This window comes from Canis lupus, chromosome 20, assembly GCF_048164855.1.
Source record: "Canis lupus baileyi chromosome 20, mCanLup2.hap1, whole genome shotgun sequence".
NCBI classification, from domain to species: Eukaryota; Metazoa; Chordata; class Mammalia; order Carnivora; family Canidae; genus Canis; species Canis lupus.
In genome coordinates this window covers 47,786,318-47,801,237 of record NC_132857.1, presented here as the reverse complement: position 1 = coordinate 47,801,237, position 14,920 = coordinate 47,786,318, and the positions used below count along the sequence as shown (strand labels likewise).

At 36.4% G+C, this 14,920-nt stretch overlaps 1 protein-coding gene across 1 annotated transcript in view; it reads left to right on the top strand.

The window, feature by feature from the left end:
* Nucleotides 1–14,920, top strand: part of LRP1B (LDL receptor related protein 1B) — a 1,825,680-nt gene that overhangs the window by 1,748,648 nt on the left and 62,112 nt on the right. Inside the window, exon 84 of the mRNA XM_072789062.1 lies at nt 3,394–3,555. Within this exon, the coding sequence (XP_072645163.1) occupies nt 3,394–3,555 (162 nt within the window). The remainder of the gene's footprint in view (nt 1–3,393; nt 3,556–14,920) is intronic.

Here is a 14,920-nt window from a genome sequence, read left to right as displayed (position 1 = left end):
TTTATATATTAAAAAAAATTAAAACTGTAAACCCAGTGAAGGATTGGAATGTGACTTTATGATGGAAGATTTTGTTTGGTAGAATTGGAAGCTATGAGTATAGACTCTTTAAAAAAAAAAAAAAAGCTCAAGTATGTATCAAAAGTTGAAGGTATACAAGTAAATGGACTTGATAAAAATACTAGGTGTGCTTTATTGTTTGTGTTTCTCATGTGGAGTTTCTGTGTGTGTGTGTTTTCTTTTTAAAGTGTAGGATTAAATATGTTGAGAAAGTAAAGAGAAAGAAAGACCCATCCTTCAAAGTTAAAGATGTTGGAGTCTGAGAGTAAGGTTGATGGAGAATTTCTGCTTTATCCCATCGCTGCCATGCGAGCTCAAATTTAATTTTATCTTAAATAAATAACAAACATTAAATGTGTAATTTAAGACAGTTTTCCAAATGATTTTCTTAGAATGTTACAGTGTCTTTTTTAGGACGCAGTTACAAAGTCATAAATGGCAAAGCTCAATTGTCAAACAACAGTAATAATAATAAACAATTGGAGCCAAAGTATCATTGAGTGCTATGTGCCTCGTACCTTTAGAAATGCTTTGCACCTATCATCTCATTTACTTTACTTTTCATTTCATTTACTATGATTCTCCCTAACAACCCCATATTATTATCTCCATGTTTTGCGCAAGGAAAAAGAAGCAGAGAAGTGATGCCCATGGCCTCACAACCAGTAATTGGTACAGATAGTCTATAACCAGGCAGTCTGACAACTCACACTTTTCAGGTTTGAATGCTATAAAAACTAGACTGAGTAGAGGCAACAAACTGATCCTCTCCCTCCTCCCTCAGGTTAATTGATGCTCTTTTTGATTATACCACTCTTGTAAGCTGTCAACTCCCAAGCTCCCTGGATGCTTCACTGCTATAAATCTATACCTTAGTCTTCGTAACACTATTGTTGCCTTTTCAAATGCCGAAATTAAATTGAGCTACCTAAAAAATCTTTATAAATAAATCCAATGCAACTTGTTAGGGCGCACCCAGAGAGAGTCGTGAAAATATTAGATGGAAGCCCATTATAAAACTCTGTGACAGATGGTTCATCTCCCATCAGCAAACAAAAGATCTACTGTATCAACACACAGTTTCAAGTTGGTAATGTTCCCCTGAATATGAAGATTTCTACTTGTCAGAGAGAAATCCTCCTTTTAAAGGAAGAAAAAGAGCCTTTTGAAAATAATTCAGCCAGGATCTAAATGATGTGAGGCAGATGCTGGATGTGGAAGTGGGGGACAACCTGGTCACTCTGCCCTAGTTTCAAAACAGCTACAGATGAGATGAAAGCATGGTGTCATTCCCTCAGTGACTGGGACAGAATGAATTTCAAGGGCCTTCGTGGGTTGCATTTGTTTCTTTCAAAATTCTCTCATTTTAATGTTTTTCACTCTTAATTTAAAGAAACCTAGAAAATAATGGAGAAAAACATAAATCCACGGTGCTGAAGTCCTACCACCATATGGCACTTTTTATGATTAGCCTAATGCATTTTGATTTCTCTTGTATTTTCTGTTCTGTTTGTTTTACATTTAGCTCATGTTAATTTGTGTCCCTGTTTAAATGTTCTATTTCTCTGTAAGGCAGTCACTGGTTCTTGTTGATGAAGAGGAACTACTTCTTTTGTTCAGGGCTTTCATTTACCTTAGTAACTGTGTTCCAACAATTTGCTGTCCTCTTCATCTTCTACCACTATTCATTCCCTTGTTTGTGCCTTTGTCTTTCACCCATTATTGTTCCCATGAAGATATTTTGTCTATATGTAAGGAACAACTAGAAAATTCGCTACCATTATAAGAAAAATATTTAGCTAAAAGTTTTAAAGCCATTTTCTGGGAATGGAAAACACGATGTTACTCAGCTTTTAATGTACATAAAATTTACCTTGTTTCCCAACCTACTAATAGGCATTTATCTGCCACCAAACTAATAACATTTATGCATACGTTTTAAAGCAATGCTACTCACCATTAAAAATGTATGTAACTTTCTTCACTGAGAAGCAAAAGCTTCAAGCATGTTTAAGGGTGTGGAGAGCTTTCGATGCAAAATAGATAAATAAATTATGGAAACTCAATTTATTTATTCTCTTGGAAAGGCAGGTGGCTTTCATTTGGAGGCATTTTATTCACTTATGAGTGCTTTTCAAAAAAATGTAGAACCTATGACAATAGAGAAAACTTATGTCATTTTCACATTTCAAGTCTTAAGACTTCTACTCATACATTTTTATGACCAGTCTAATTATACCTCATGTCTACAAAGGTGAGAGAGGCGATGGCTGGATATTCTCTGATGCTAGTCAACTGGGTGACACTTCCGAGTCCTAGTTAATTCAGATCTATGATTAAATTTATTTTTTATTCTTTTTCATGTGATTTCTTTGCATTTGTACAACCTCCAAACTTCGCTATTCCCCATTACAAATGATAGCTATTATTTCGTTTTGTTTTCCTGAGTCTCTCCTACAGAGCTGGTTCGGTACTCCATTTTCCACCCAGGCCTTGACATTCCAGGCTGTTAGAGAGACTCATTCTTGATCTAACAGTTAACTGTGTTATGTTCCAAGCACCCTAAAGGATTGCTCACCTTTACTTGTGATATTAGTTTCCACAGAGCAAATAAAGAAAAATATCCATAGATGATCCATTAGATCTGCTCTCATGTGCTGTTAACATTAGACTTTAAATCATCTTACTAGACTACAAGGGACAGTCCTTTCCCATGAATAAAAAAACACAAGATGAAATAAAATAGGACTTATTAAGTGCTTATACACTAAATGCGGTGTATAAATTTACATCGATTAAAATAACTAATTGCATAAATATTATAGATGGTATGCCCATTTTAAAATTATTAAAATATATATATATATAAGTCTAAGCTCATGCTTTAGCAGTGGTGGTCCGTGATGATTCGACACTGAGAGATAGGATTATGATTGTCTCTATTTTATACTCTAATGGCTGATACAATCTACGTTACTATATGAGTAGAATAAAATGATTGGAAAAAGCAAAATGGACATGAAGAGAGAAGTACAAAGAATAACGTGAGCACTTCAGAGCATAACACACCTGTATAAATGTGTAATTATTCGTAAAATGAGCTCTGGTTATTTTACCTGATGTGAACCTGAGTTAATCTTCTAACCTAGGCTTCACTGGAATGTGGGAAAATGCAGACGCATAGAGGTCAGGCTCCTGCCTACAGTCACAGAGGAAGTGTGGACCCACTTTGACCAGCATCTTGGCTTCCTGTCTCTTGTCTAGTGAGGATTCTGTGAAGATAAACCATTCTAGCCAAATAACTTCGTTTTGTTACCTTTTCTTTTCCAATAGGGAGACCCACCTGCAGCTGTGCCCTGGGGTTCACTGGACCAAACTGTGGTAAGACAGTCTGTGAGGAGTTTTGTCAAAATGGAGGCACCTGCAGCGTGACTGCCGGGAACCAGCCCTCCTGCCACTGCCAGGCCGAACACACTGGAGACAGGTGTCAGTACTGTAAGTGACAGCAACTCCCACCAGACAGTCCGAGGGCATGCGTTGAGGTTGACGTTAAGTAGTTTTCTTATCTCCATGTTCCATCCCTTGTCTCAATTTCAGCAGCCCCTGATTTTTCAGGGTCCCTCCCTCTGTCACTCTAACTCCAACAGTATTTTATACTGTTCCTCATCCTTCTCATTTTAAAGATTCTATGTTTCTTCCTTCCCTAACTTATAATCCATCACTGTAATCATGACTTAGTATATACCCACAATTCCCTTGTTCCTTCTTCCCTTCTATTGCACTTTCCTAGAAAACTGTAATCATGGTTAACTCCAATTGTCCACCTGTTCTGAACCAGTGCCCCATGGCTGGATGCAACTGAAGAAAAGCACATGCTCATGCCGACCGGCCTCACTTGAGATTTTATCACTAATTCCAAATGGGCACTTACTGTGGCTTCTACTGTATTTTGCTAATCTACTGACTCTCCTAAGTATCTATGTCATATCTTCTGTTTTCTTCCCAAACCTTGAATACCTGCTCCCCAGATTTATCCTGAGCTCAAGAACTTGCTTTCTGTTTCATTGATCAAAACAGAAGCTAACTAAAGAGAACTGCCACAAGCTCCCACCATCACGTCTCTCGAACTACTTTATCTTCTACCCATAGATTGCCTCCTTATGACCAGGAGGAACCCCATGCTACCCCAAATGCTATACTGTCCACTCATACATCGATCCCTCTTAGCTACTCATGGACACATCTCTTACAACTGTTCCCATATTTCTCCTTTATCAATATTTTCCTCTCTCCCTAGTTCTATCTCGAACAACCTCACCTTGTGCCCACACTCCTTCGACCCACAACTTCATTTCCTGACTTACTATTTTTCTTTTACCGGTAGCATTACTCTAAAGAGTTGTCACATGCTACAGTTTCCTCTTTATTTTTCTTTTGACCTCACCTCTGTCAGGTTTTTATCTTCACTATTTTGCTTAAATATCTTTCATCAGAATCAAGTTAATTTATTTTATTGTCGTCCATGTTCTCATATCCAGTTACCAATTCTTATTTTATCCCACAGTCAGCCGTAAATCACTCCCTCCTTAAAATATTTTCAATTGTTCAATTGTTTCAATTGTTCTTACCACTTTCTTGTTTCCCTTCCCATTTTAGTGGTTCTTTTCGTCATTTTTTGCCGGTTCCTCCTCTTCTCCCTGACCTTTAAACATTGGAGTGGCTCATGACTGTACTTGAATTTCTTTTTTTTTCTCAAAACACTCACTCCATGAGCCTGTAATTTCTATACAAATTGGAACATTAGAATAAACAGTTTTTATAAAGTTTTGTAAGATACAGTTTCCCCAAACATCATCTCCAAAGATTCTGATTCTCTGAGACTGCCATACAGTTTAGTTTTCCACATGTTTCAGATGTGTGACTGAAATTGAAACCTACTGCCTAGATGATTTCAACTAACTGCATGACTTTTAGATCATCCAAATACAGATGATTCTGAATCTATATTTCTAGGCGAACGTCTCTCCTGAATTCCAGATTTTGATACTTATGTGTATATTTGACAGTTTGAGTTGGCTTTCAATTATTAACCTGATTTTCTTACTCAAAATTGCTTCTACCATAGTTTTCCCTGTGTCTATAAAAGGAAACACCCATCACTCAGGTCCAAGTATCATGAATTTATTATTTTTTTGATCTAACTAACTTCATTTTTTAAAAGATTTTTTATATCTATTTTTTTATTTTAATTCCAGTATAGCTACAGACAGTGTTATAGTAGTTTCAGGTGTACAATCCAGCAATTCAACAATGCCGTACAACACCCAGTGCTCATCACAAGTGTACTCCTTGATCCCTATCACCTAATTGGATTCATTCTTGACTGCTTTCTTTCTTTTACACGAACTTCTTTCTCATTTTTTTCCCATTAAAACAGGCCCAGAATCTGAACACTTCTCACCAGCTCCATCCCCACTACCTTCATTGAACGAAGCTTCCAGCTTTGCTAACCTGGATTATTACTGATTGATCTCCATTCTTTCTCTCTGCACCTCTATACCTACCTCAAAAGAATAGCCACAGCTGTATGTTGTATTCATAATAAAAAGAATTATTTTCTGTCTCAACCATATGTAATGAGATCTTTCTATACCCAGACACTCCTGTGGTCATTTCTTCTTCTTTTTTTTTTTTTTTGCATTAATTCTATTAGTCCATTTAATCCCACTAATGAACTAGGTGTTGCTTTTATTCTCATTTTACAGGGGAGGCTATTGACGAGGCACAAGAGCCTCCTGAAGGTCACAGTAAATGGGGAGCCAGCATTCTGTCTGGGTAACCCAACTCCAGACCATACCTCCTAAAATCTACTCAACATTCTGGCCCCCAGGTGGTTTGATATCATTGAGGCCCTTACAAAGAGTAGCCTGGGTCTCTGCTCACTGCAGGAGACACATGGAACAGCATCAAATCAAACAGTCTGCACTGACTTAATTTGAGAATAAAGAACAATATTAAATATTTTCCTTCTGTTATAGCAGGCGGCCATTTCTGCTGCAGCGGAGACAAATCTGGTTTCAGATTGTTGTTTCTTTTGTAAGTGTATATTCTGCTTATGCAGGCCAGCATCTTGACATCCTTAGATGCCACTACCCTCAGCCAATGCTCTTTTCACACCGCTTTCCTAGCTTTATCTCTTAAATATGTGTTATAGGCCAGCAGAGCTTATCTAGCAAACACAATCTGGTCATATACAGGTGTCACACCTTGCTTACACACCTTGCTTACGTCCTCGTGGCTCTCCCCTCCCCACTCTTCTCCCAACATAGCAGGATATTTCAGCACAACTTCCACCTACCAACTCATGGACTTTTTCTTTTTGGCTCCAATATTCTCACAACCCTGAAAGACTTCCAAGCATCAGGGACAACACCAACTACTACCTTGCATAATGTAGACCCTCATTACAATCCAGACCACTTTTGCAGCCTCTCCCTTATTCTAGTAAAACCACAGTTATCATGCTTCTCCACATGTCAATTCCCATGGCATTGCAACTTTCTCCTGTTATTCCCTTCCTCTGGAATGCATTTTCTTTGGATTCTTTCTCACCTTCCTCTCTCCGTGCCAAGTCCTATCTGTCTCTGCCCAGTTTAAAGGATGATTCCTTTTTGAAGTTGTTTACATCTGCCCTCAGTTTGAATGAATCTCTTTCTCTTTTGAACTTTCAAGTCACTACTTCTTTACCTCTGTCTGTTTCTATTCACTTTTGCTTGGTATTATTAATTGTGTGCATTCCACCTATTTGTCTGAGATGACCTCTTTGAGATTACATCCAACATTGGCATTTGTTGAATAAATAAATAATCATAGATAAATAAATGAAAGCAGTTTAGAGACAAGTTAATAAAAGAACAATCAACTTAAAGTACAAGAGCTAGATTTAATCAGAGTACAACCATCTGGTATTTTTCTGTGCAGCTCTTCTCTGTTCCCAATTGGTCCATCATCATAGAACGTTGATCTTTTTTTTTTTTTTTAACTTTAAAAAAAATTAAGTTGAAGCATCACCATTTTTTATTCTTTTTGATCTAAGTTGAAAAAATACTATGTGGCCATCATTATAGCAATTGGGTTTCTTAAAAAGAATAAATTCAGTTCGCATATATTTTAATTGGCAACTTAATAGAATCACAGTCTGAGGTAGCCTGATGCATTATAAAAGGCTGCATTATCATTTTATTATCACTATTAGCAGTCATAGCACTTCCCACCTTTTACTGCAAAGCACTTATTAAAATTAACCAATTAATCCTTAGACAGAGGTTAAATAACTTGCTCAAGGTCCCGACGTAGTAATATTACAGTCAGAATTGGACCCCAAGAGTTGTTGATCAAGATGTCAACAAACATTCCTGCAGTATGGTGATGCTGTGCTTTGGCAGCAATATAAGTCTGTGGACAGTGTCATTAAAATGATAAATCCAACAGCTGACAAAAGCATAATAAATTTAGGATCTATTATATGTGAGTCGGCAAGGTTCAGAGGACCTGGTGTTCTGTCAAAATTGTATCTTGCATATACAAAATCTTTTCTCCATAAATGAAAGAATGACATAATGGTTCATTACGGTGCCTAATTAAAGGTCCATTAGTGGGAGGTAAAACATCAGTTCTTAGTTGTGCTGAGTAAAAACATTTCATGATTCTAATGGCAATATAAAATCTTGAGGTCCAAATGCAAATTAATTTTAACAGAAGCACCCAGGGAGAAGAGACAGAGATAAATAATGGCAAAGTAAAATTGGGTATTCTTTAAGCAAGTTGTTTAAGAACAAACATAGCTCCATTTTGTGCAGATCTGGAGCAAGGATTTCTAATATAAATAAAAGAAAAGAGTGAGCATGTATTTTGCATTTAAATCTGGGTGTTGGGATCCCTGGGTGGCGCAGCGATTTGGTGCCTACCTTTGGCCCAGGGCGCGATCCTGGAGTCCCGGGATCGAATCCCACATCGGGCTCCCGGTGCATGGAGCCTGCTTCTCCCTCTGCCTGTGTCTATGCCTCTCTCTCTCTCTCTCTCATGACTATCATAAATAAATAAAAATTAAAAAAATAAAAATAAAAAAATAAAATAAATCTGGGTGTTAAATATGGGGTCAATAATATCTGAGGTTTTTAGTAGTTAATAGTAATAACATTAGAGCAAAAGGGCCAGGGAGGACCACCTCAATCTGTGCCTAAAAGCCTGGTATTAAAATCAAATAGCAATCTGTTTGTCTTCTCCTTGATATTTTTAAAGTTCTTGGGCAGCCCGGGTGGCTCAGTGGTTTAGTGCCTTCTTCGGTCCAGAGCGTGATCCTGGAGTCTTGGGATCGAGTCCCGTATCAGCCTCCCTGCATGGAGCCTGCTTCTCCCTCTGCCTATGCCTCTGCCTCTCTCTCTGTGTCGCTCATGAATAAATAAATAAGATCTTAAAAAATAAAAAAACATAAAGTTCTCTAGTAATCTGCTTGGAGAACCATTATAATTTCAATTAGAACTTAGTTTATTAGAAATACACCTGAATGGTTTATTCCCACTGGCTGCAATAAATACAGACATTAAGTAATATCTCAAGTTTATGACATTAGGAGTACCTGACAGTAGCCCAGACATTTTATCTATTGTAACTGGTATTAGAACCATAGTCTATCAAGTAATTATAAAAGTTATGAATATAAAAAAAAAATAAAAAAAAAAAATAAAAAAAATAAAAAAAAAATAAAATAAAATAAAAAAAAAGTTATGAATATAGATATATGTCTACCATATTTGAAGACATGGTGGGATCATTTTTACCATTTGCTTACTAGAGCAATTTTGTTTCATTAGTCAATTTGTCAATAAACATATTTGGGATTTACAAGGGCCTGTCACTATTAGGCACTGAGAAAGCAGCAATATCAGAGATATTTCCCACCCTCAAAGGGTTTACAATCTAATGTGATTCTGGAAAAGATACAAAATATATCATAAGACAATTAATGAAATACAGTGGTTTGCAGAACCCAGGAAAGAACACAGAATTTAGTGGATAGGAACGATTTCTTGAAGGAAGTGACATGTAAGCTGAGACCAGAAAAAAGAAGCAGCTAACCAGATGAAGAGAAGCAGTGAGTGGAACAGAACTTGCAAAAGCCTAGAAGGAAAAAAAAAAAAAAAAGCATAGAAGGGAAAGCCTTTTGAAGTTGATCTTTTCTGTTTCCATTTGATTTTCCCAGGGGAAGGTTGGCAAGGGAAATAACAAGTCACTAAAAATGTATAATGTCTTGGTCACAGAGAAATATGCTGTTAAACATTATTTATCTGAACATATAATGTTTTACCAAATACACAACCCTGTGAAGTATTATTTGTCCAATTTTACAATTGCCATAGTGAGATTAAGCCATTCTCGCTAATCTGTTCTACTAGAGAAAATAGGAGCTGCATTTTATAGCCTCGTGGGTCTGACTCCAAGAGCAGCTTCTCCTGGTGTATTTTCCTGTCATTTGATATCTTGCCCATTTTGCTGCATCTTTTTAGGCTCACCATGGGAACACTCAAAGCTTCAAGACATGCACTGGTTCAACCTGATGGTTGCCAGTTTCGACTCCACTGAAAAGAGGTTTTAGTAAGAATTTTAATCTTGGGATCCCTGGGTGGCGCAGCGGTTTAGTGCCTGCCTTTGGCCCGGGGCATGATCCTGGAGTCCCGGGTTCGAATCCCACGTCGGGCTCCCGGTGCATGGAGCCTGCTTCTCCCTCTGCCTGTGTCTCTGCCTCTCCCTCTCTGTGTGACTATCATAAATTAAAAAAAAAAAAAAAAAGAATTTTAATCTTGACTTAATTAAGCCTATGTTAGGCCCAAGCAGAAGAGACTAAAGAGTTTTAATAATGACCAGGAAAATAGAATAAAATGTTTTCAGTGGTCCCCATTAGTGTGAAGGACAATTAGAACTGAGCCTAGAACCCTAAGAAGGATCATGAGTTAAAAAGTGAAATTATTAGGGCAGCCCGGGTGGTTCAGCAGTTTAGCACCTGCCTTCAGCCCAGGCCATGATCCTGGAGACCCGGGATCGAGTCCCACCTCGGGCTCCCTGCGTGGAGCCTATTTCTCCCTCTGCCTGTGTCTCTGCCTCTGTGTGTGTGTGTGTGTGTGTGTGTGTGTGTGTGTTCTCATGAATAAATAAATAAAATATTTTTCTAAAAGAAAAGTGAAATTATCAGAACTAGCTATTTCCTAAGTATGCAAGTATTCAAGATTCTTAGAGCATTCACACCTAGAGTGACAGAGTAATTTGGAGCGCTGGCCACCGAGAGTCCTCTAATCTTTTTCTCTACATGAGAAGACTAGTATTACTTTTATTCAGGCTTTTTGCTCAGATTACAACAACACATTCACTATGTATCTTTTTTTTCCAGCCATGAAAATCTGTTTTCTCTAAAATGTGCCCCTTTGAAGTGTTCATACCTCTTCGTCTTTACACGTGGCCTCGTAACATCTGCTAAACCTCTCTAATCCTCCCACTTTGTCTTCTTAAACTGCCTTTGCCCTAGGACATCCAGCACTTCTCTTTGGCATTTTCACACTGTGTTTATATCATCATTCGTGTTCTCGACTTTCTACTACCCTAGAATATGAAGCAGGCTATGATGTTTTGCATACCTCATCAATCTTGGGGGTGCTTAACTAGTGCCCGGATTTAGGAGAAAGTATTAGGTATGTGAGTGAATATAAACAAAGTAGGAAAGTCTTGTTTCCACCCAGCTATGCCTTTTTTCTTTTTTTCTTTTCTTTTTTTTTTTTTTTTTTTTTTGTCTGTGCTCTAATAAGATACCACTTAAAAGAGTTCTGGGATACTTGTACTCAGCAGCTCATTAAGTCTTACATTCTATGAGGAATTTTGTGCTTCTATTTTCAGTTTGGAGAAAAGAAAAATAGTGTAAAAATAGAATTAAGTTTGAATTAATGTGCGTAAAGAAAAATAAATACATTTCTTTTCTCACATGACTACGTGGAGAATGATATGCTAAGGGTAAGGTAATGTAACCATTTTATTATCTTACTCTAGGTGGTTTAAGACAAAATTGTCAGCATTATAGAAATATTAAAAAAAGAAATATTGAAGATAGTTTTGATCTAGTATAAAACTAGAATTATTACAAACAGTTTTTTTACTATAATGTTATATGCTATTATTTGGAATTATAAAATAATAAGAGGTAAAAGATTTAGGGGAAATGCCCTTATATAAAGAGTTTATTGGAAATAAGCATTTTTCCCCAAGGGGAGAATATGTCATATGTGAGTCAAAGTACATATTCTGATTATTAAAATTAATGTATTCACCTGATATATGTGAACACTTACTGTTCCAGGCACTAGGGATATATCATTATAAAAGCTCTTTGAAGATACGTGTCCTCATAATTTTTGGAGAATAGAAAAATCAGTGACATATCTTTGCAGATTAAAAGCCAGACAAAGCTGCAACTTAGACTTACATTTTCAAAAAGGGCCAAAGATCAGAAATGGACTTTATTCCAACCTATTTAGAAGCATACCAATATTTTTTATGCAATTGTTTCAAATTCCAACAAAAGTTTATAAAAGATAAGCTTTTATTTCTATGTCACATAACTTATGCTTAGAATATTAGTAATTATGTTTAATAATCTCAGTAATTATTATTGGGGAAAAAAATCTTTAAAAATGCTTAATTACTTTATCTGGCATCATAGCAGTAACTTTTCTCCATGCCAGCTTCATTTGATTTTGAGAAAACTCTAATCTCACAATATTCTTGAAACAGCATTTCATCCAGTAATCATGCCAAGTTTAGCTGGTTTAATCTTCTACTTTTATACCATATTAGGGCCACCGACAAGTATTTACCCTTCTTTTTCCAACTCTCCCTTCTCTCCAAGGGAGAATGAGTATACAAAATAATGTGAAGGAAATGAAAAGCAGCCTTAAAACTGCTTGTTTAAAGGTTGAAAATAACTTGTCACACAAGTAAAGAGGAATTTGTATTGAAATAAACTGAACATGCACAGTTGAAAGCCCTCAGAAGGAAGGAAGGATGGAAGGACAGGAAAGGACAGGACAGTACAGGAAAGGTCAGGAAAGGACAAGAAAGGGGAGGAGAAAGGCAGGTTTTTCATGAATAGAAGCCATCCATGATTGTAATTCTGCTGTACTTGATGTTAAGTAAACTGAATGGATTCATAAATAATTATCTGCAAATAGAATTGTGTATTTGAAAATAATATATTACACAAATCATGCACAGAGACACAGATTGAACAAAACATTTACTTGTCAAACCAAGTAAACTGTTTCCAGTTAAATGCATCCATAACATTAGTTTTGAAATAATTAATTTAAATATAAATGTAAGTAATTTTAAAACACATTCTTTTTATCAGATTTGGAATGTCAACTGACATGTTTTGAAAAAAAAACGTCATAAATCAGGAACCTTTAAATCTTTTAAGTGAAAAAAAATTAAGATTCCTATCTTATATTTAATTGATAATCTACGTTTTTCACTATTAAAGATTTTTTCACTATAAACTGGTATTATTACTCTCTTTTATGCAATAGATCTCTTTTAATAGTAAATATTGTGCTAGAAAAAAATTTGTATTCATCCTGATTATTGATAAAAATGGCTAGAGAATTAGGATGCCATCATTGATTTTCTAGATTAAAAAAAAAAACTAAATCCTTTTTTAAAAGATTTTATTTATTTATTTGAGAGAGAATGAGTACAGCATGGGGGAGGAGGGGCAGATGGAGAGGGAGAGACCAGCTCCCTGCTGAGCAGCGCCTCAATCCCAGGACTCTGGCATCATGACATGAGCCAAAGGCAGACACTTAACCAACTAGGCCACCCAGGTGCCCCCTAAAAATGTCTAAATCTTAAACGTAGAGCTTTTGAATCCCAGAGTGCAAAAGAGCAAAGAAAGGTAGGAAGACTTATAATTTACCCTATGATTTTATAAATCATCAGATGAAGAAGAGCAGATCTTTCCTTACATCAAAACAGTGCATTAATAATAGTATTTATTGGGCAGCCCGGGTGGCTCAGCAGTTCAGTGCCTGCCTTGGGCCCAGAGCATGATCCTGGAGGCCCGGGATCGAGTCCCACATCAGGCTCCCCACATGGAGCCTGCTCCTCCCTCTGCCTATGTCTCTGCCTCTTTCTCTCTGTCTCTGTCTCTCAATAATAAATAAATAAAATCTTTAAAAATAATAATAATAATAGTATTTATTTGTTCAATTTTATTCTCATGGATGCAAAAATATGTTTGATTTCAAAAGAATGAATATATTTTAAATTCCATTGTTTCCCAACAGATGAAATAATGCTAAAAAGAGCAAAGGATGGGATCCCTGGGTGGCTCAGTGGTTTAGCGCCTGCCTTCGGCCCAGGGCATGATCCTGGGGTCCTAGGATCAAGTCCTACATCGGGCTCCCTGCATGGGGCCTGCTTCTTCCTTTGCCTGTGTCTCAACCTCTCTCTCTCTCTCTCTCTCTCTCTCTCTGTGTCTCTCATGAATAAATAAATAAAGTGTTAAAAAAAATGGTTAAATAGAAAGGAGATAGCAAATAATTTTTTAAGGTTTTATTTATTTATTCATGAGAGATACCGAGAAAGAGGCAGAGACACAAGCAGAGGGAGAAGCAGGCTCCGTGCAGAGAGCCCAAAGTGGGACTCAATCCCGGGACTCCAGGATCACACACCCTGAGCTGAAGGCAGATGCTTAACTGCTGAGCCACTCAGGCATCACAGCAAATAATTTTTTAGCATATGTGTTCAATTATATGAAGATTAACTATTAGGGATAAAGAAACCACATTTATTGAGGGTTGCCACTAAAGAACCAGATATATCTTAAGTATAAGACACTTTGAGAAATAGAAAGTCACTTGGTTCAAAATAGTACTAGATTAATCCAAAGGTCAAGTATCTGAATTTGAATTTTTAGATTTGCATTCTCCACTTAAAGATCCATGACTAAATCCATGGTAATGAGATGATTTAATTTTCAATTTGATGAAATAATGTGCACTTTATTTATTACTTTTGATAAATGGAAAAATCTATATTGTGATAATCTGAAATCTTGTGATAATCTGATAATCTTGAAAATAAAATGATTCAAAATTGATATAAAAAATAAGTAAATATAAATCAACATAGAGGCAGAAACAGATAAATTGGTGCAAGACCATCTAATGCATGATACTTTATTTAACTCCATCAATTATTATCTGAGTCCAAGAACTCAGGTCCCTTCTGTGGTATCTTCCAGACCATGAATAACTAGAAGTAAGCTAGAACTTTTCAACTCCAGATCTCTTATTACATTGGATGGTAGTGTGGGCTTCTGATCCTTTTAATAATCTCTTGCCCAAACAGAACAAATTCATCAAAGGTAGTGTAATTTCTGTGGGTTTCTGGAACCTCACTGAACATACTCTCTAAGTTCATTCTTCTGGAATCTGTCAAGCTAGAATCCAAATGTAAGGAAGAAACACTGAGTGTTAGAGGTGATGGTATGGAATTAAAACATTTTTTAGATCATTTAAAACTATGTAGACTAGAAATTTGTGGGCAAACAAATAGTATTCTACAACTTTAGACTTAAAATTATTTTCATCATTATAGCTGACACATGATTTGTAAAATAAATAATGATAGTAGAACTTTATCTGCTTCTCAGAGTTAGAAGCTTCAAGAGATAATTTACAAGAGAAATCCTCCGTAAATTTTTAAATCAAATGCTTTTAACTTTTTTTCATTTTTATAGATATTTTGAGTACCTATC